The following is a 22,452-nucleotide window of genomic DNA, read 5'->3' as shown; positions in this document are numbered from 1 at the left end:
GGAAGTGCATTTGGGTTGCTCGAGTCCCCCCAAAAGTCAAGGAATGCGCTTGGAGGATTTGTCGGAATATAATTCCTACCCATGAGAATTTGATCAGGAGGCACCTGAAGGTGGATGCGGTCTGTGTGATGTGCGGGGTCAAGTGCGAATCCCATTACACTTGATGAGGATTGCCCATGTTCATCGTCAAGCTAATGAAATGGCCCATTGTGTTGCAAATTTTGCGTTATGTGAGGAGGTTTCTCGGTCATGGTTCGATGAACCGCTAGACTTTTTGGCGGATCTCTTTGTAATTGAATGTTAAGGTTGTGTTGTGTGAGGAATGTATGTACTAAGTAAACAAGTGTGCATAACTTGTTTCTGAAGTAAATTTTACTCACGAAAATACTATTACTATAACTAACACTATTTTTGTAACTCATATTCTCATTATATGTCATCTCGATATAATAAATGTTTAAGTCTTTGTTCTACCATTATATCCAAAACCTAGTCTATTTCCTACTAGTTAGTGTCACTACTATCTAAATTATTAGGTATCATATCGTTACAGTAGATTATTCCGTACATAAACAACAAAAACTATTCTCATTCCAAGTAAACATCCTCCTAAATTAGGTATCGATTCCTCCTTTATTTCTTCCTATTTACCTTGGAATTTCAATTTTTTTATGATTTGGCTCTTTTTCAAATTGGATTTTCGAAGAAATTGTCTCTTGTTTCTACTTGACTAAACTCTAAATTATAATCGAAACAGAACTCTAGTAAAATGAAAAAGAAATCAAAGGAAGCCCAATTCTAACCATTTTTGAGAGGGAAAAAATGTTAAAAAGGAAGCCAAGCCCAACCCGAACTGGATGGTGAAGCCCAACGCTATAAATTCAAGGGAACAAGGAACCTCTGCCACCAACTCCTGCAATCGATTCCGGTAATCAAACCCCTAAAATTCTTTATGGAGAGCGATCGATCTGCAAAATCAAAGAGATTTGTAAACTCGTTTTAGGTCAAAGATTTGTAAACTACAGATTTTAAGGAATTTCTAGAATCTAAACCTCTACATATCCTTCAACGCCGTTAATTGCACGATACACATCCACAGCAAAACTGATACACGTTCCAAAAATGGCATCAAGAACCTTAATTTCTCACTGTAAAACAAAAATTTGAAATTAAAAAATTGAAAGCTCGGATTTTTACTGCGACACTCAAATTCCAAAAAACAACTAATTGCATCAATAGAACAAGGACTAAGAAAAATAATAGAAGAGAGAGAGAGAGAGAGAGCTGTGTGTAACCATGTAAAGATTCCCAACAAAGCATAGCCTTCAAGGTTGTTCACTCACTTAAACTGCAAATCAACAATCGACTGACATTACTTGGCCGCTGCCCTACTTCATAAGGTTGCAGTTGCAGCCTTGGTGCCCGCTGCCCTACTATCAACAAAGGAATGCACCATCAGGATCAAAAAATTTCGGTCATGTTTCTCTCTCTCCTCTTTGTTTCTCTAGTTACAAAATGAGAAATGAGTATTGGAATTTTTGGGTAACTCATTTATATGAGAAGGCAATTTGGTAATCGTAAGTTTTAGAAAAATCATATTTCTGTCATATTGTTGTGCATGGCATATGCATGCTTTGTGCATATTCAAAAAATTCTATTTTAGTCCTAAAATTAAGAAAATTAATCATTTTTTTTGCAATTTTTCTATTTATAAATTATTTTTTATTTTTTTATAAAAGAAGACAATATAATTAACTTAAAAAGTTTACACTATTTCTCACATCAACCATCAAATAAAATTTTGACTTAATATAATTTGAATTTTTTTTTCCCTGTGCTCTTGAACGTTTAAAGCCGCTCAGAATATCACAAGCTTCCTTTTCCTTGCTTCCCAAGGTATTCGGGGTACTAATCCAATGGATGGTAGACCACACTAATTCCATAATTCCACCTTTTTGGAGACCCACGTGTTCCTTTATTTTAATGCACTCACTCACAGGATCCAGGAAGAAGGGGAGGGTCAGGAAGAGAGATAAAATATTTTTAATTGTAAATTCTGTCTTTTTTAATAATATTATTATGAGACGCATCCGTCGAAGAAGTTGAATACACGTGGAGGCCTTTAGAGAGAGTCTGGTGGACGGGAAATTTTTTACTGTGATCGGAATACGGTTGGTACATCACGTGTTTTTATATAAATAGTGAAATTTTTTAATATTTAAGTTATTAATTTTTTAACACATATTCTATTATTTATATAATAACACGTGATGTATCACTTCGTGTTTTATTCACACAAGAAAATCTCTTTTGCTGGACTCGCTCCTACATCATTTCTGATACCCATAAGAGCAAGTTCACCCCTAAGGACTTTATACCAGCACCCAGCGTATTTATTCACTCAAGTGAACAGTAATAGACCCCAGTGAACAGTAATAGACCAAAGCATCTCTACCCCTAACAAAAAATAGCCTAGTCCATTTTATTAAAATATTATTATTTTTATTATAAAATAATATTTTTATTTTTAATTTCTGAATTTATAAATAATAATAATAATAATAATAATAATAATAATATCTAAATTTATTAAAAAAAATTTGTATTTTTTAAAAGTGAAATTCTTAATTTGGGGGGGAGGGGAACGTGGACCATTTATCTGTGATCGGACGGTCCATTTTAAAAGTCAATTTTAATTTTTTTTTTTACTGTTGGAAATCCAACGGCATACATTTCGCCACGTCGCCCACCCAGGGGTGGGGTGTGAGTGCGCCTGCTAGGCGAGCCCAACCTCTGAACGTCTGTCGGCTACTCGCCATAAAGGTCGCGTGAAAGGCACTCACCAGCCCAATTGCCCAGTTCCTTGCTCAGTCAAATTTGGGCTGGCCTGGAGACAAGCTTGGGCTGCATCCCAGGAAAAAGGGTGGGCTGGAGTAGATTGACTGGCTCCCAGCTTGATTTTTGTACTTTGTGTTGGGCTATTCCACCTCTGATGGACTTGCTCTAAGGTATTGGGACACTGAAAACATTTGCATTGGTCCCAAAGAATAAACAGCTAATACCTGACCAAACAAAAAAATAAATAGCCAATACCTGCCCCGCTTGTGTTTAGAGGTGGGGCCCGCTCCAGTGTTATGGCGGGCGACATTGCTTAAGGGCTGTGTAATGATATTCTATTTGGAACCCTCTATGCCACCACAAAATCAAGTTCGTATAGACATTCGTGATCTGACGAACAAGAAACGTGAAGAAGGCATTAAGGATGCACCTTAAGAAAAAGTTGAGACAACCAGCCCCATATTTTTTTTGTTTTGTTTTTTTTTTTAGCACAACGATGTTTCTACATTAAAAAAATAGTGAGTTCGGTTAAACCACACAATGAGCAATCTGATTTAGTATCAAATTCGTCATCCACGAGATTCAAATCTAAAACCTCTCAATTCCAAGTGAAGATAAATATTACTAGATTATAGTACTTAGTGGCCTACCCCAAAAAAATTAAATCACCAGTAAAGTCCTTTGGGTGCAAATGTTTTAATAAAATATTTTCGCCGATTATTTTTATTTTTTGCACAATTTGTGCTTATAAGCATGGACGGAGCCACCTTCCCACACTAATTTTTTTTTGGGTAAACTCAGGCCCGTCTTAAAGGTAGCCAGATAAGGCAATCATCTAAGGCCATCTCCAACCGATGGCTGGTCAAATGGCTCGTTTTAGCCCTCTGTCCCTCCAAGACTCTCCAAGATATTAATATTTTAATGAACAGTACATGGTCATATTTGCCTCCATCTCCAACCGAGGGCCAGAGGGCTCGTTTTAACCCTGTCACAAAAAACCGTCTCTAACCGAGGGCCAAAGAGCCATAGGGCCAAACATAATTTATTATTTAAATTATTGAAAAAATATTGAGGGAAATTATTGAAAAATTGAAAGAAATATTGCAGATGAAGGAAATATTGAAAAATGTATTAAAGGAAATATTGAAAAATATATTGAATGAAATATTGCAAATGAAGTGAAGAATTGAAAGAGGTTCACCATATTTATAGAAGTAAAAAAAGGTTTAAATTAAAAAAAAAAAATATTTGAATACAACGGCTAGCAGTCAGCTAGCTGTTGTATTCAATTTTTTTTCAAACTATATGTGTCGGTTATAACTCTTAACTCTTGAGTTAGGAGAATTGACAAATATTTCGGTGGAGCAAAAAAATAAAAATTGAGGGGCACATGTTTACCTGATAGAGGTATTCCGGTGGAGCAAAGACTCTAGCAATGGTGGAAGGAAAAAATGGGGTGACAGAACCAAATATTTCGAAGGAAAAAATGAGTTAACTATTGAGTTAGGACAAGAGTTAACTATTAACTCTTGAGTTAGGAGAATTGACAAATATTTGGTTTTTGAGTTAACTATTGAGAGTTAACTATTAACTCTTGAGTTAACTCTTAACTCTTGAGTTAGGAGAATTGGCAAATATTTGGTTTTTGAGTTAAGAATTAACTATTAACTCTTGAGTTAACTCTTAACTCTTGAGTTAGGAGAATTGGCAAATATTTGGTTTTTGATTAAGAGTTAACTATTAACTCTTGAGTTATGAAATGGCAAAAGCCAATTCATAGTTTCCTACACCAACAGAATTTTCATTCAGACAAACTAATCACCGCCTTCTTCTTCTGCTACTCGTACCCCTTCTTCTTGCCTCTGAGCTGAAGCTTTGTGCTACTTGTACCCACCACCAATGGCGGCACTCGCAGCAGGCACCCGACCACCGTGGGTCGGCCTAGGAGCGGCAGTGTGGGTGCAAATTGCAGCCGGCGATGCCTTCACTTTCCCGCTGTACTCCCACTCCCTGAAGTCGGTTCTGGGTTTCAACCAGAAGCAGCTCACCATGCTGGGTGTGGCCAACGATATCGGCGAGAACGTCGGCCTTATCCCCGGAATCCTTTCCAAGAAGTACCCGCCGTGGCTTATTCTTTTGATCGGCGCTCTCGCCTGCTTCTTCGGCTACGGCATCATCTGGCTCACCGTCAGCAGCACCATTCTGCCCCGCCTTACTGGATGGTACGTTTTCTTGTCTGAATGAAAATTCTGTTGGTGTGGGAAATTATGAATTGGCATTTGCCATTTCTCCTAACTCAAGAGTTAATAGTTAACTCTCAATAGTTAACTCAAAAGCCAAATATTTGTCAATTCTCCTAACTCAAGAGTTAATAGTTAACTCTTCTCCTAACTCACGAGCCTAGTTAACTCATTTTTGCCTTCCAAATATTTGGGCCTGTCACCCCATTTTTTCCTTCCACCATCGCTCAGTCTTTGCTCCACCGCCGGAATGCCTCTATCAGGTAAAGATATGCCCCTCAATTTTATTTTATTTTGTATTATGGGATTATTTTTGTTCATTCCATTATCTGTTTCATTTCTGAATCTAAATCATTCATTGACTGTTGGGATAGGAGTTTTGAACGAGGAGAAACCCAACGGATCCAAGGTGTGGTCGCTAAAGCCACAGCCGACCACCATGGTTGACGGAGACAATAATGGTGATCGGACTGGTAGTTGCACAACCACAAAAGTAAAAACGAGTTGCCAAAGTTCAAAAATGAAAGAATTTAACAGCTTCAAAGATAATCTTCAATGCTTATCGGATAATCTGGTCGGCGAGTGTCAACATGGACCATTGTTTGATCAGATTTTTTTAAAGTGCATGGATTATATAACTGCATTGTCACGGTTAGTGTTCAAAATTTTCAAGTTCTTATTGTTAAAAGTTGCTTTTATCTGTTAACTACTGTCGTTTGAATTGCCCTGTTTTATGTTAAAGCAGCAGTTCAAGAACTTATCGTCAAGCTGCTACTTGGAGGGCTCTGCAGCTGATCACATCATTTATATCTGTTGCCAACACACTTGCTACCAGGCGAGAAACTACTCGTATACAATTAAACGCTGAACAAAAGATAGAAACTGAGGGACATCGTGTGGAATCACTGAACAAGAGGCTCTCAATGACTCACCACAAGATAACTACATTAGAGCAGATGATGTGCAAGATATCAAAAGGGTAGGATATTCTGACTCAGCATTATAAGTAAGAAGCAAAGAAAACTGACATGATTTCATAAAGTTCCTGTTTTATCAGAATCCTTTAGTTCTTTTTCACAGTGTAATCCGTCATTATAGGTTATTGGTGCATTGCTATCGCTATCGTGAGATCGATCCAAATATTTGGATTTCTTGCACTGAGTCACTAGGCGTGTGGATTATTTCCTATCCATCACTGTTTTTGCAGGATGTATACTTAAAGTATATTGGATTGGCATTGAAGGACACGGTAAGTTTGGGATTCTTGATCCGTTGGCTTAAGCTGTTTTCCTTTGTACTCATGTTGGAAAAACCTCATTTGTTTTCGCCCTGTTTTGCTTCTAAGAGGGCTGGTGTAAGAAATGCTTTTGTCCATGCATTGAAAAATGTTTGTGAGATTGATGCTAATGTTCCAAGTCTCGGTCGATTCACTGGAAGATTTTCAAGTCAAATGATTGCTCCTTCTAGCGACATTGACATTTCCGTAGCTATATCCGCAACTGGTCCGGTTAAACAGTTACTAAGGTGACTGCCCTGTTTTTGGAACTCTGTCAAAATTAATAGTTTCTTGTTTACTGTTTTTTCAAAAGCTCTTTGAATTAGGCTAAGTTTCTCTATGTTGCAGACACCAGCATCTACCACCAGAGATCAGGCATGTGGTAAGAGCATTAGAGTATGAACAATTGATTGCTCAGGAGTCCAATAGCTCCCAATCTGATGCAAAAGGTTTCACTCCTTCCGAACTCTGTTTCACTTTGTGGATATGATTGTTTGTATTCTTTTATGTTATTTTTCTCCATAATTAGGAGCACAAAAGTTTTTCACCCATAAATCTCTCCTTCCTTATCCGTGTGCAGGTTTTTCATGCTATGAACATGGCACCATTAATATTGCTTACCGCTGGGAAAATTTTATTTGTGTTGGAGTTGATTCAAAGTTGACCGATTCCTCGACCGGATGTGTAACTAATCGTACTTATAACAAGTTCTATCAAATAAGTCGAAACATATATATTACAATGGCTGGATTTAGGATGCCATGGGAACGTATGTGCCAATCGATTACAACAAAGGTAACTAAAAACTCTCAATTTTTTTTTTCTTTTACTCAAAATTATATATATTGATTTTCAATTGGATGATGATAGTTTTCAACAATACCTGAGGAGTCGCACCGGTGGAGCTAGCGGCTAATCTAGCCTATCAATTTGTTAGTCCGTATGGCACAGTGTGCAGCCTTTTTTTGGGATGGGACATTACAAGTCCACATCCCCAAATGTTTTGAGTGATCGCAGGTGAATCATTTACGACGGGAGACAGTGCTATGGCTCTTGGTACAGGAGAAGAATAGTAAGTTTTAAGAATTTTGTTTGAACTATGAACTTTGTTTTTGTGGTTTTTTTTTTTTAACAAACTTTTTTTTTTAATAAACGAATTTTTTTAGCAAACAATATTATCTATGGACTAAGCTTCATAATGAACTAGCGATAACATAGTTTAAATTCATCTTTGACGAGAATCGAACCTAAGACCTTGGAATTGCTTTTGTATTTATAGATAGAAATTATTATTATTATTATTTAGAATATAACGTACTAATTATATAGAAAATATTAGTATTTTTTTTAATATAAAATACTAATTATTTTTTGGTTAATATGTAGTGTAAACCTACAGCATCTAACCGATCATTATCATGGGGAATTAGCAGATGCCTTCCAACATACAATGTTACTACTCAACCAAGCCTGCGTTTTAGATCCTTTTTGTGGTGGAGATGTTAAAGGTAAAAATCATAATTTAAAATTTGTTAATTATTATTACCAAAAAAATATAATAAAGTGTAAATTTTTTCTTTTTAAATAAAAGTTGTGACTTATTAGTGAAATCACAGATAGAATTCAATGGCATCAAATTTACATCTGCGATACTTAATTTCGAACCCGAACAGAACAATCCGCAAAACCATTCTGCTAATGATCTCCATCATTAAGCGAGGCAGAGAAGCCGAAAAGTACTTATTAGTGCCTGAGAAACTTTGTTTTCAGCAGCAGCATCACCATCACCATCTTCGCCATTTGCCTCGCCTGCTGTCGGTCGTGGAGGAGACGAAAAGTCTAGGTTGTTCTGAAGTTCCCTTAATGTACTACGACCAAAATCTTTTAGTTCAGCTTGACTCTCCGTGGAACAAAGGTTGATAGCATTTACGCAAGATACAACTTCCTTGTGCATACGGTACGAATGAAGGACAGAAAAATCATTTAAGTCCGTCACAACCAAGGAGGTATCCTAATCTAGTAAAATTAAGAAATTTTACCCCCGAAGCTAGAACATGAAAACCAGTTAACAAATTTAAACCAGGACTGATGCCATCCAGCACACAAGTAAATAAGATTATGACAAAACAGTGGAAAATACAAAACTACCAACTCAACTATTTATTAACTAGTGGAGAATTTCTAATGGCGTTTCCAATGGTTATATTCGTAATTAGCTGGGGAAGAAGTACCAATCAAGGTGAGAGACCGCGAGTTTCGGCGGCGGGGCGGCGGAAGGTCCAGCGGCAGGTCGACCTCGTTTCCCATGGTTCTCAGTGCTCTGAGTCTGAGTGTGAGCCTTAGTCCTACTCAACAACGAGCGCACCAAATCAGGTCAAATTTTGTACGCACAATTTCATTGAATTGAGAGAGGAGAAATTAATGAAACGTACTCGACGGTGGTTCCGTAGCGGTGGCTGACGGTGGCTCCTCAATGGCCGACGTGCACAATTCATAGCCCCAAGAACGACATGTTATTTAAAGTTTACACATTAAAAATGAAAAAAGAAAAAGAAAAAGAAAAGGAGGAAGTGGTGGAAGTGCAGTTGGCTGTTCCATGCAAGAGATTTTTAATGTAACCGTCACACGAAGTAGTATATCACGTGTTTCTATATAAATTGTGGGTTATGTATTTTAAAAGGTTAATAACTTAAAAATTAAAAATTTTCACCACTTGCATAAAATCACGTGATGTACTATCCGTGTTCCTATTACAATTAAAAATTTCTCGTTCCAAGTCATTGGCTTGGCTTGGCTGTCTGGTCCAATTGGCAATTGCACAGTTTGACTTGTATGTATAATTTTTTATAACTTTTTGTAGAAAGAAGTTTTGTATATTTCTTTCTTAACGAGTAAGGAATTAGAACCCAGTATATACACATTTGCCAATAAAATTTAGTAATTAATTACACCTAATTAACTTAATTACTGAGACTAAGATTAGTTACAGAACTGTTACAGTAAATATAAAGTTGTACAAGCTGACAAGTAAAATATCCAAGTGTGAGTTGTCCCCTTGTTGAGAACTAAAACAATTGTATACGAGTTTCATTTAATTTTTGTCAATTTTTTTTAAAACGGGATTTTTCTCAATTATACACATATCCATGGTTGTACGTTATGTTTTTATTTATGTTATTATACATACAAAAGCACACATTTGCATTATAACACTTAAGTGCTTTCTAAAAGAAGCACACATCGTTTCCTTGAAGTGCTTTCTAAAAAATTTCAACATTTGTATTATAAAACTTGGTATACCGGACTATGTTTCCAGCAAGTTGAAAAATTTCTCCTTGAAGTGCTTTTTAAAAGGAGCACACATCGCTTCCTTCTTGAAACACTTAAGTGCTTTTTTTAGGAAAAAATTGCATTTTTTTAAAAAGATACAGTATACTCCAATTACTTTTTTGAGGATTCTCTTTATTAAAAAATTAAATGCTGCGACTTCATAACAAAAAGTTAAGTTAAACATGTAGTTCGGCCAGAGATTACAAGTCCAAGCTTATATGAATTTGGAACCGGAAATGAAATATTACTTTTAACTGCAGAGAGGAAATTAAGAACAAATTAAAACTCAAAGTTTTCAAGCCATTTTCATTAGTTTTCCTAACAAAATTAAGCATACTGGCTTTGGCCCTTATGCTACAAGCTCCTCGAACGTTGGCGCGTTTCCATACCAGCATATTTTTTTCTTATTTCTTGACAATTTTTTTTTTTTTTTTTACTATTTTGATACTCAAATATTCAAGCGGTTATACAATAAAGCTTTCCTGAGTAGGCCAAAAAAGTGAGTTTGATGTTACTATATTGAATCATGCCCCTCAAATTTTTTTTTGTATTTTTGGATTATTTTTGTTTATTTCATTATCTGTTTCATTTGTGTGTTTAACTCATTCATTGATTGTTGGGACAGAAGGTTTGAGTGAGGAGAAAACAAGGGGATCCAAGGTGTGGCCACTACAGCCGCAGCAGACCGGCACTGTTGATGGAGACGAGAACTGTGATCGGACCACCTTCTCTGGTATTTGTACGACAAAAATAAAAATGAGTTACCAAAGTGGACAGGAATTTTAATTTATAATGTGTTTTTGGTAACCACCAGGTGGCTGGTCGTCGGGGACTCGGAGTCGAGAACCGCTGAACAACTGAGAGTAGGCGTGGGGGTGAGAGAGCAGAGCAAAAAGTGAGTTTTCACAATTTGAGGTTTTGATTTTAATTACTTCAGTTTTTTTTTTTTTTTTTGTATTTTTATTCTTGACTCTAGCGCAATAGTTTTGTACATGTTATGTGGCGAATCCTCTACTTTCGTTACCAGCTAATAATTAATTGGGCACAAAAATTTCTAGCATACAATTTCTGATGGATTTGACATTATGTGTCAAATAAAATCTTAAAAAGACTTCATCCACCATGAAACGCTTTATGTGACCCTTTTTTTGAAATGGGTCACTTCTTTTACCAAAAAGTGATGAATTTTTGGACATCACAAATAATTCTGTCACATAATTCATGTTTTGCTTGCATTGGTTTATCTGTTAACTAAGAGCTCTCTTTGAATTGCTCTGTTTTATGTTAAAAGCAGCACTACAAGAATTTATATCTGTTGCTAACACATTTGCTGCAGGCTAGAACCTATTCGTAGACAATTAGATGCTGAAAAGAAGAAACAAACTAAGGGACCTCGCGTGGAATCACTGAACAAGAGGTTCCGAATGGAGAATACAAGTGCAGACATATCACCATGGTTGGGTATTACTTGGCGGCCACGCAATTGTTGAGCTATTGGGATTCTGAAGTATCAGTTAATCATGTTCCCAGGGAATCTAATCTGGCGGCCAACAAGATGGCGCAAATAGCCTCGGGAGTACCAATCCAGGAAAGGAGGTATGGAGTAGATGTCGAGATTCAAAGGAGAAATCTTCCTTCTATCCTAGAAAGGGGATTCAGTATAGATGTAATGGTTCTAGAAACCGAGACGGAAGACTGGAGATCGCCTATCATTCATCATTTGAAAGATCCTTCTTCACCCACAAGCAAGAATAATAGACAGCAAGCAACTAAGTATGTCTTATGGGAGAAGAACCTGCTAAGGAAAATGTAGGATATTTCAAATTGGCAGTGTTTAAAATATGTGCAGTGTTTAAAATATCGGTGTTTGTAGAAATATAGATATGCAAATTGGCAGAAATATCGATAGATATATATAAGATATGCAAATTTGCAAAAATATCGGACTAGACTAAACAAAATGCTGAAAAAATTTGAAAAAGAAAAACGTAGAGATTCGAAAAAAGCTAAATGTAGAGACTCGTAAAATACAATTAGATTGTAGAGTTGAGCACTTATTTTATGAGCTCTATACTCTAAATTTTGCAATGGCAAGTCTTCTCAGAAAGGGGTTTATAAACTTAATTTAATTCAGCCGTATATATAAAGAATTTTTCTTGAAGCAAACCCCTAAAAACTCTTGATGTGACATAGAGAAAGAAGGGTGGGAGGTTTGGGACTAACTATCAGGGGGCGTTTGTTGCACCGGACTATCTCAGACTGGACTAACTTTATGGACTAATCTGGATTAGCTTGGCATGGACTAAGTAGTATAAGAATAATGAAGCGTTTGATGTAGTGTTGGACTAAATCACAGACTAAATTATTTTAGAGCTAAAATACTTTTTTGTCATTTTCTTTTTCATTTTATTAATATTTACACACTTTTTTTTATTTAGTTCTCTCTCCCCATTCCTCTACTTTTCTTCTCTGGTTTGCATTTTCTTCTTCGCAAGCCCATATTTGCTTCCACTAATAATCAAACCCAGAAACTTCCTCTTCTTTTAATTTGCTTTCTCTTCAATTATAACTCCTATTTCTCTTCTTTTAATTTACTTTCTCTTCATATCAAACCCAGAAAAATCCCATTTTTTTTTTCAATTTGCAAAGGCTCGGATCGTCAGATCTGCAAATCGACAACAAACTTGCGAACGCATCCTCCTGGCAGAGCGCTTGGCGGCCTCGACGAGGAGGATGCGACGGTCAGTGGCGCGAGATCTGGAGCTGCAGCCTGCGGGTAGGGCCTGTGCTAGAGCTGGAGCTACCAAATCGGTTGATTGCAGGCCGAGAAAGAAGAAAAGCTTAATTGCAGCAGTTGGGGATCTGTGGAAGATGAAGAGGAAGACGACTAAGGAAGTCGAAGCATCAGCACGGTGATGAAGCGAAGCGATGGTCTTAGCAATCCCATCCTTTATGCCCGACCTCGTTAAGCCCAGCTAGCGAATAGTTTAGTCGAAACGAGTCCGAGCTAGTCCCATTAAACTTAGTCCCAGCTTGCACCAAACATGGCTTAATATTCTTAGCTAAGCTAGTTCAGTCCAGTCCAGTGAGGCCTAGTGAGTGTAAACAAACACACCCTCAATGTCTTTTAGATGTCCTATTGTAATAGGGATGTGATATTCACACATCCCTTTTCACTTCTCTCACACCTTTTTAATTTTCGGCCATCAGATCGGATGAATTGAAGAAGATCAAATGACAGAAATTAACAAGGAGTGTGAGAGAAGTAAAAAGAGGTGTGTGGATAGCACACCCCTTCTAATACTCCTTTATACTATTATTCATCTCTTCTTCTCTTAAAACACACTAGCGATCTAAAGTAATTAGCTTGCTGTGTGCTTGAAAACACCATAAATACAACCATACAAGGATTCCACTCCCAAGCAATATAAGGAGTGCTATTAGTTCCTCCTAAATTGACTTATCCATTAATCATTTCTTTTTACACTTTCTCTCTCTCTCTCTCTCTCTCTCTCTCTCTCTCTCTCTCTCTCTCTCTCTCTCTCTTAAAATGACAAGAGCCTCGGTTATTGTTAAGGAATGTCATATGAAGCCACAACAATCAAGAATTAATCATTAGATACTGTGTAAAAAATAAGTATGTGATATGTGAGAAGGAATACTTGTTTCTAATGACAAGTAATAAAATAAAACATTTCATTAGAAGGAATAAATTACACATAACTTAACTAAAACCTTTATCATGAAAGCAGCACAAGTTTTATTGAATTAAACTAATATCATATAGAATGCATAAGTTCATGGAGTTAAAAGTAATAATCAATCTTCATCTTTTATTTTGATTAGACATTCCTACGTATTACTTTCCAATTGCACCAATCTCCAAATATATGATAGATTGAAAACTGAATTCACATAATAGAAGAAGAAACGAAGAAGGAAACGTGAAAAGAAACTAAGAAGAAAACTCGACCACTAGTCTGTAAGTTTTTTGCCGAAATTTTGCCAGGATGCATACAATATCGAGGAAATTAACTGATTTTCAGAAATATCGGAGATATGAGGTGAAATGTTTCCATATCATTCTCTAAAGTTTTAGACATTTCTATGAAAATATCGAGCATATCAAAGATATTTCAAGCACTGAGAAATGTGAGAGATGGTGTGCATTCATTCAAAAAGAAGAGAGGTCAAGTAGAGAAAGAAAATATTTTTAATTGAAAATTTTATTTTAATAATATTAGTTGTGTATCTTGAAGAAGTAGAATACACGTAGACATAGAGGCCCTTAAGGTAGAGTCTTGGCGGATTCGCTCCTTCTAGCATTTCTAAATTCTCATGGGGAATTGGCTCTGTTTGGGATAAAACTTGAATTTTGGGCTCAAAAGGGAGTTAGCCCAGACGAAGGAATGGAAAGCAAGAAGCCCAGAAGGCGGAAGAGGCCATTTTCCCGACTAAGTGCAGACCACTTGAGCTACATGCTCACCTACCTAAAGGTCAAGTGATATAGACCAGCCAGCTAATCAGCCCAAAAAGTACTTTATAATGGCAGTACAAGTAAAAAGCTGATGAGTCACTACCCTTCAGAGGCATTCGGGCAAGATTGAAGCTACAGATAGCCAAGCCAAATCGTCTATAAAAGGAGAAAGGAAAATCAGAGATAAGGACACTCAATCAAACAAACAAATACACAAACTCTGCTCAAGCCAGATTTGCATACGAAGCTGTAGTCAGCACCAAGCCTTCATCCCTTTCGGGATCAACCTTCACCAAAAAGCCTTTGTAAAAGCTCTGCTACCCTGTCTAAATCTTGATGTAGTATCGATTCCCTCGTATAAACTCATCTTCCAATCTCCCATTCTATCACTCAAACCCATTGTAAATCACAAAGAGAGGAAGTTGCAAGACGATCAACCTTGCCCGACCTCATTTGTTTTTGTCTTTTCATTCATAAATCTAGTAATATGATGTATATTTCCATCTGCATCCAAGTTATTTCTAGCCAGTTTATGATTAAAAGACTTGAACCATTCGGGCAGACAAGATTGATCAATAAAAATCCTTGGTCTCAAGGCATAAAAAAGAACCTTATGTGGACTTAACCCATCCACGACAGTCCTTGATAACAAGAAGTCCGAAGTTACTTGGGGCGCAAGTAATTAGCCTATTTCTTAGTCTTACTTCTGTTATATCATGATTGCTACAAAACGCTTGAGTATAGAATTAGTCTGATATGGATAGAAGAAATTCCAGTGATTGAGGCCAAAAGCTCCTAATCTTTTGGTTGGCGTAGGGGCTACAGTTTCAATTTCCATGGTGACCTACTCTGCCATTTCACGACAATAGACTTGCACCTTGTATTGAAGACGAACTATTTAGATTAAATTTTGTAAAATATATTATATGATTGTTGATTAACGTGCTTATTTTATTTGACGACACATTATATAATTTGAAAATTTAGTCTAAAAGTTGATCTACCTAGCATTATTCTTTAAGCAATATTATCTTCTTTTTCTTGAGAAAATTTAAGCAATATTATCTAAAAAATAAATTTGAGTAAACTGACCTAAAAAGATAAGATAATTGATAAGGGGTTCGTCTTATTAAAAAAGTTTCTAAATTAATTTAAAGAAATAATTTTTACACATTTTTTTCTTTTTTGTACACGTTTAGTTATTTTGTCCATCAACATACCCTTGAAATGTTTTTGGCGAGACAACAAATGTCTTCAAGAGTTAATGCAGAGTAGATATAACTCGACAATCTTATTGATGTAATTTTTTTGGCATATTTGTCGATTTGTTCCCTGAACTTGCATACAACTGTCAATTTTTCTTCTGAACATTAATTTTAGCCGATTACCCCATTGAACTTTTATAATTAGCCAATTTCCTCTTGAACTTTAATTTTAGCCAATTACCCCTTAAACTTTTATAAATAGCCAATCTCCCTCTGGACGCTAGATTTTAAAAATTTTCATTCATTTGATCACGTTGACAACACATGACAACCATATAAGGGCAAAAAGAATAGAAAATTGGATGAAAATTTTTAAAATCTAAATGCTGGTGGAGTGGGGGCCATGGAAATTGGCTATTTATAAAATTTTAAGGAGGTAATTCACTAAAGTTAAATTTAGGGGGGAAATTGGCTAATTATAAAAGTTCAGGGGGGGTAATAAGCTAAAATTAAAGTTTAGGGGGAATTGACTATTTATAAAATTTTAGGGGGTAATTGGCTAAAGTTAAAGTTTATGGGGGAAATTGGCTAATTATAAAAGTTCAGAGGGTAATCGGCTAAAATTAAAGTTCACGGGGGAATTTGGCAGCTCTATACAAGTTTGGGGGAGGGGGCAAACCGACAAATACCTCTTTTTTTTGGCAATACACTTATATACACGTTTGTTGACTTGACAAACAAGAAACGCAAACAAGGCCATTAATAGCATATTCACCCCACCTGTTAGTTGTGGCTGGGTAAAGACAATGAAATTGTCTTTACTATTCACTCTAAACAATAATTGCCCTTGTGCATGTCCACCTGTTTGATAAGAGGAACGACAAGGGCAATTAGCAAGGTGTTTTACTAGTTTACTTGTTTGTGACATTAACATTAACTCTTCCAATTGCTATTGCCAACTTAAAAGAGCATTCTTGGCCAAGAAATTTCTGAAGAATTGATTGAGAAATCAGATAGGAGATCAATGGATGAATAATAACATATTTATTTTTATAGAGAAAGATAATTAATTGTATTGGTAATGAAGTTGTCATGCACGCTTTCAAAACATGAAAACGCATCAAATGATATTTTAATATGTTGTACAACAAAATCTTATGAATTATATAAAGGTATTTTGTTTAGTACATTTTTTAGGATTTTAATTTGTGACTTTGTTGTTTAAGAATTCTTCCATCCATACAAATTTCTGACTTCGTCCCTGCTTACAAATAATTTTTTCTCCGTTTATACTGTCAACAACAACAACAACAACAATAAAACCTTTTCTTCGTTATATTGTCGTTTAAAATAAAAAATGTTAAGTTGGATATTGATGGTAAATATGTTCATAAAAGGAGATAAAAATAGAATTCACAAACATTATATAAAAATAAAAGAAAAACTGCCAATAATCCTTTTATATACCGACAAACGAAAGAAGAAACGGCTTAGGCTCGGGAAAGGATCCCTTCCGCATACTGGTCGACTAAACTTTGCAAATCGGGAAAGGATCCCTTCCGCATGCTGGTCGACTAAACTTTGCAAATCGGGAAAGGATCCCTTCCACATCCATTATGTGGGGATCATAAGAATCATCACATCTCAACTGTTCATTGTGGATCGTGCGGTCAGTTTTTATCATATACTATTTATGTTTAATTTAAAATAATAAAATCAAATAATTGCTGACCCAACGATACACGATGAACGGTTGAAATGTGGAAATCCGTACAATCTCCACATAATGGATCCGGAGGTAATCCTTTTCCACGTCGCCACCATCGTCGGCGTTTTGTGTTGCTGTTGCTTTCACTAACACTCATTCTAAAACCCAAACCCCATATTATTTCTTCAGCTAACTTCATGTAGTCACCAACGCCATATTATTTCTTCAGCTTTTTACTCTTGCTGCTGTCTCACAGCCTCTCTATCTCTCAAAAACCCAAACCCCATTTTAACGTCCTCTGGGTCTAAAAAATCTAATCACCACCACCGCTACAGTCTTTGCGCCGCCGCCGGTAGGATGGCCCTATCAGGTGAATCATGCCCCTCAATTATTTTTTTTGTATTTTTGGATTATTTTTGTTTATTTCATTATCTGTTTCATTTGTGTGTTTAACTCATTCATTGATTGTTGGGACAGAAGGTTTGAGTGAGGAGAAAACAAGGGGATCCAAGGTGTGGCGACTACAGCCGCAGCAGACCGGCACGGTTGATGGAGACAAGAACGGTGATCGAACCACCTTCTCTGGTATTTGTACAACAAAAATAAAAACGAGTTGCTACTTGGACAGGAATTTTAATTTATAATGTATGTTTTTGGAAACCAGCAGGTGGCCGGTCGTCGGAGTTGAGGACCGCTGAACAACTGAGAGTAGGCGTGGGGGTGAGAGAGCAGAGCAAAAAGTGAGTTTTCACAATTTGAGGTTTTGATTTTAATTACTTCAGTTTTTTTTTTTTTTTGTATTTTTATTCTTGACTCTAGAGGTCGCACTTGGTGCGATGACAAGTGCCTTCGCCCATGAGCGGTAGGTCTCGGGTTCGAGACTTGGGAGCAGCCTCTCCATAAATGGGGGTAAGGCTAGCCGACATTCACCTCTCCCAGACCCTGCGTAAAGCGGGAGCCTTGTGCACTGGGTACGACCTTTTTTTATTCTTGACTCTAGCGCAATAGTTTTGTACATGTTATGTGGTGAAACCTCTACTTTCGTTACCAGCTAATAATTAATTGGGTACAAATATTTTTAGCACACAATTTATGATGAATTTGAAATTATGTTTCAAATAAAATCTTAAAAAGAAAGGAAAACTAACGAAAAGTCCAAAAAAACTTATCTTTTAACGAAAAACTATTTTTAAAGGTATAATGAATAGTGCCAGTTAAACGTAAAAATGTGGTTTTTCGTTAAACGTGAACAGTACCGAGAGTGTTTTGTTAAAACTCCCTAAAAAGAATTCATCCACCTAATTCATGTTTTGCTTGCATTGGTTTATCTGTTACCTAAGAGCTCTCTTTGAATTGCTCTGTTTTATGTTAAAAGCAGTACTACAAGAATTTATATCTGTTGCTAACACATTTGCTGCAGGCTAGAACCTACTCGTAGACAATTAGACGCTGAAAAGAAGAAACAAATTAAGGGACCTCGCGTGGAATCACTGAACAAGAGGTTCCCGATGACTCACTACAAGATAACCATACTAGAGCAAATGATGTAAGATATCGAAAGCGTAGGATATTTCGACTTGGCTTTATAGTTCAGAAGCAAAGAAAATTACTGACATGATTTTATAAAGTTCCTGTTTTATCATAATCTTTTAGTTCTCTATCACAGTCTAATGCATCATTGTAGGTTGCATTACTATTACTATCGTGATATCTATCCAGATATTTGGATTTCATGCATAGAGTTACTAGGCCCGTGGATTCTTTCCTATCCATCACTGGTCTTGCAGGGTGTATACTTCATGTATCTTGGATTGACATTGAATGACAATGTAAGTTCGAGATTCTTGATACGGCTTACGCTGTTTTCCTTTATACTCGTTCTGGACAAACCTCATTTATTTCCCTCATTTTCTGCTTCTAAGAGTGCTGGTGTAAGAAAAGCTTCTGTCCACGCATTGAAAAATCTTTATGAGGTTGATGATATTGCTCCAAATCTTGGTCGATTCACTAGAAGATTTTCAAGTCAAAAGATTGGTCTTGCTGGCGACTTTGACATTTCCGTAGCCATATCTGCAATTGGCCTGGTTAAACAGCTACTACGGTGACTCCTGTTTTTGGAACTCATTCAAAATTTATGGTTCCCTGCTTACTATTTTTGCAAAAGCTCGTTGAATAAGTTTTCTCCATGCTGCAGACACCAGCTTCTACCACCAAAGATCAGGCATGTTATAGGAGCATTAGAGTATGAACACTTGATTGCTCAGGTGTTCAATAGCTCCCAATCTGGTGCAAAAGGTTTCACTCTTTTCCGAACTCTATTGCACTTTGTAGATTTTTATGATTGTTTGTACTCTATCGACAGTTTTGCACATAAGCTTTCTTTTATGTTTTTTTTCCTCCATAATTAGTAATTTAGTAGCACAAAACGTCACCCATAAATCTCTTTTTCCTACTTTGTGGTGCAGGTTTTTCGTCTCATGATCATGGAACCATTAATATTGCTTACCGTTGGGAAAATTTTATTTGTGTTGGAGTTGATTCAAAGCTGACCGATGCCTTGACTGGACATGTGACTGATCGTACTTGCAACAAGTTCTATCGATTAAGTTGGAACATTTATATTACAATGGCTGGATATAGGATGGATTGGGAGGAAATGTGGAAATGGATGACATCAGTGGTAATTGAAAACTCCAAATTTTTATTTATTTTCCTTAGAAATAATATATATATATATATATATACACACACATTGATTTCAATTGAATGGTGATAGTTTCTAACAATACCTGAGGAGTCGCGCACGGTGAAGTTAGCGGCTAATCTAGCCTATCATTTTGTTAGTCCCTACGTCACAGTTTCCAGCCTTGTTTTGGGATGGGACTTTACAAGTCCACATCCGCAAATGTTTCGAGTGATCTCACGTACATCACTTACGAGTGATAGTGCTATGGCTGTTGGGTCAGGAGAAGAACAGTAAGTTTCAAGAATTTTCCTCTGCTAGTGAACTATGATCTCTATTTTGTGATATTGCTTTTGTATATTTATAGATGAAAGATATTACTATTTTTGCAAATACAACATACTAATTATTTTGTTGGTTAATATGTAGTATAAATCTGCGGTATCTGACAGACTATAATTATGGGGAATTAGCACATGCCTTCCGCAATACAATGTCGCTACTCAACCAAGCCTGCCTTTTAGATCCTTTTTGTGGTGGAGTTGTTATAGGTAAAAATCATAATTTAAAATTGTTAATTATTATTACAAAAAAAAAGAATAAAACTGTTACTTTTTCTTTTTTAAGTAATTTTTTTTACTTTTATTTAATTCACTTTGTAATTGTAGGACGGGTACTGCAGAGAAATCAACCACCATCCTGCCAGTATCTTAGCTTCTTCCCTTAGATCATGACGAATGAAGTTGGGTTCTGAATGCACCTGAATGTTTTGTCTGATTGCAACTATATCATATATCCACCTAGCAGTTTCTTCTGACGATTCTGCTCAAGATTGCAAGTCAGCATCTAAGAACAAGAGAAATAGGCAGTCTTAATGGTTTAACCAGTTGCTGGATTGGCTTAGCATGTATTTTGTAAAATATGAAACCTGTTAGTTTGGAAACCAATAGGCAGCAGCTTTAAACATTGAAGCTTAATTTAGGTTACTTGTTAATATTTAGTACTTGGTTACCTGTATCTGTATGATGTATGTTTGCTTGCTTGAATGTTGAATCGTATCTTTCGTGGTCTTTAATGAAGAGTTTAGTTCATCTATATTCTCTGACCTGGTATGTCTCCTTGCTGAGAACTGGTATCGGGAACTATTTTTTTGAAACTTATAACGGAAAAAGGTTGGATGACAAGATACTGTTCATTGAAATCACCTTAACATATAATTTGAGTAGGGAAATTAAGTTCGGAAAAACAAAGTAAAGAAATAATATAATTTCCATTGAGATCATGTACTTGTGTTTATGGTAAATCAGTGAAATCACATATAGAAGTCAATGGCATCAAAATTTACATCTGCGATACTTAATTTTGAACCCAAACAGAACAATCTGCAAAAACCATTCTGCTAATGATCTCCATCATCAAGCAAGACAGAGAAGCCGAAAAGATCACTTCTTAGTGTCTGAGAAACTTTGTTTTCAGCAGCAGCATCACCACCACCATCTTCGCCATTTGTCTCGTCTGCTGTCGGTTGTGGAGGAGACGAAAAGTCTAGGCACAACCCTTGTACAAATTTTTCAAATGAAGCAGAGAGGTCTTGAGGGAGGTGAGCTAGCTGTGCCTCCAACTGAAGCCTCACCAGATCATCTTCCTCTGGCCTCAACCCTTTATTCAGCTAGTCTCGGAGCCTTCGATTCTCCTCCTCCAGCAGAGCACACTGCTCTTGCATAAAGCATAAATCCGATCTTATCCACTTGAGTTCCCGGGCAAACGAAGCTGCTTTTGTTGCCATTGAAATTGCAAGCTGTAGAGAGATAACACAGTTAGGAATCAACTCAAAACCCATCAAAGATTTGACACTGAACAAAAAAGAGAAACTACATTTTTGCTTTCTTCAGCTTTCTTTCTGGGATTCTTCTCCTTGAACCTCTGAGCAATGAATGTTTTCGAATTTCCTCACATGGGAATCTTCTGCATTCAGTTGTTCTTCCGATTCCTTCCCTTTACTATTCGTCTCCGAGTTGCTCGGGTGGCTATGGAATATCTCAATGTGGGTGGCTTAGCAAATTTCAAATTTCAAACATTACAATTTAGTGTTCTTCTATAATACGAACACCCAAAAATACCATCATCGTGGCACATTGAGCGGTGTACTACACCGTCTGATCGGTCTCATACACCACGTGGGTCATCTGTAAGCGTTCACACTTAATACATGTTCGTACCCTAGAAAAATCACCAATTTAAACTCTCTCAATTCAGATCTGAGATACATATTTTTTAAAGTGACCAAATTTGTAAAAAGCTCAAATCTTTAGCTGCAGTCGGGATCGAACTTTACCTGTAGAGCATTATCAAAAGTGTTGGAGAGCTGAGACAAAGTGTGAGCCATGGAATTGAACCGTCTCATCAAAAGCAACGAGTCCTCCTTCCTCGCTCTCGCACGTTTTGTTTCTCCGCCATTCTTTTCCAACAAAAATAAAATAAATAAATAAAAAAGTAAAAACCAACAAATTCACAACCACAGCAGAAAACTCAGTGAACAATAACAAAAAATGTATAGTTGAAAAGTAGGTTCCTTTAACTGCAAATCTACCTGGTAATCCCAAATAAAATTAATGTAACTATAAAGCCCAATATAATAATACATAAATATTTTGACACGTCCATTAAAAAAAATTAATATTTGTAGTCAATTGAA

The 22,452-nt window shown here is 36.5% G+C and overlaps 1 protein-coding gene and 1 long non-coding RNA gene across 7 annotated transcripts; one reads left to right on the top strand and one right to left on the bottom strand.

Annotated features, from left to right (window-relative positions):
* Window positions 1–17,219: 17,219 nt before the first annotated feature.
* Window positions 17,220–20,832, top strand: LOC103423098 (uncharacterized). Of its 6 annotated transcripts, none has more exons than XM_017328903.3 (11): window positions 17,220–17,444; window positions 17,552–17,638; window positions 17,742–17,814; window positions 18,495–18,620; window positions 18,759–18,903; window positions 18,997–19,175; window positions 19,269–19,369; window positions 19,540–19,754; window positions 19,851–20,050; window positions 20,187–20,308; window positions 20,426–20,832. In XM_017328903.3, the coding sequence occupies exons 1-11, from the start codon at window positions 17,432–17,434 to the stop codon at window positions 20,482–20,484; spliced, it is 1,320 nt and encodes a 439-aa protein (XP_017184392.1). In that variant the 5' UTR covers window positions 17,220–17,431; the 3' UTR covers window positions 20,485–20,832. The 6 variants fall into 6 exon arrangements, with proteins under 6 accessions (XP_017184392.1, XP_017184389.1, XP_017184388.1 ...); XM_017328900.3 differs by having other exon boundaries at window positions 17,552–17,659; XM_017328899.3 differs by having other exon boundaries at window positions 17,552–17,659; window positions 17,739–17,814.
* A 176-nt stretch (window positions 20,833–21,008) lies between these two features.
* Window positions 21,009–22,038, bottom strand: LOC139189578 (uncharacterized). Its single transcript, XR_011573346.1, has 2 exons — window positions 21,633–22,038; window positions 21,009–21,555 (listed from the first exon to the last, which is right to left on the bottom strand). It is a non-coding gene; the product is annotated as an uncharacterized lncRNA (long non-coding RNA).
* Between the last annotated feature and the right edge of the window lie 414 nt (window positions 22,039–22,452).

This window comes from Malus domestica, chromosome 11 (genome assembly GCF_042453785.1).
Source record: "Malus domestica chromosome 11, GDT2T_hap1".
Lineage (NCBI taxonomy): Eukaryota > Viridiplantae > Streptophyta > Magnoliopsida > Rosales > Rosaceae > Malus > Malus domestica.
Note: the sequence above shows the minus strand (reverse complement) of the source record. Positions and strands in the feature narration are given on the sequence as shown.

Coding starts and splice junctions, on each gene's coding strand:
- LOC103423098 (XM_017328899.3), top strand. Junction 17,660..17,738: donor TGATCGAACCACCTTCTCTG/GTATTTGTACAA, acceptor TTTGGAAACCAG/CAGGTGGCCGGTCGTCGGAG. Junction 20,309..20,425: donor TTGTGGTGGAGTTGTTATAG/GTAAAAATCATA, acceptor TTGTAATTGTAG/GACGGGTACTGCAGAGAAAT.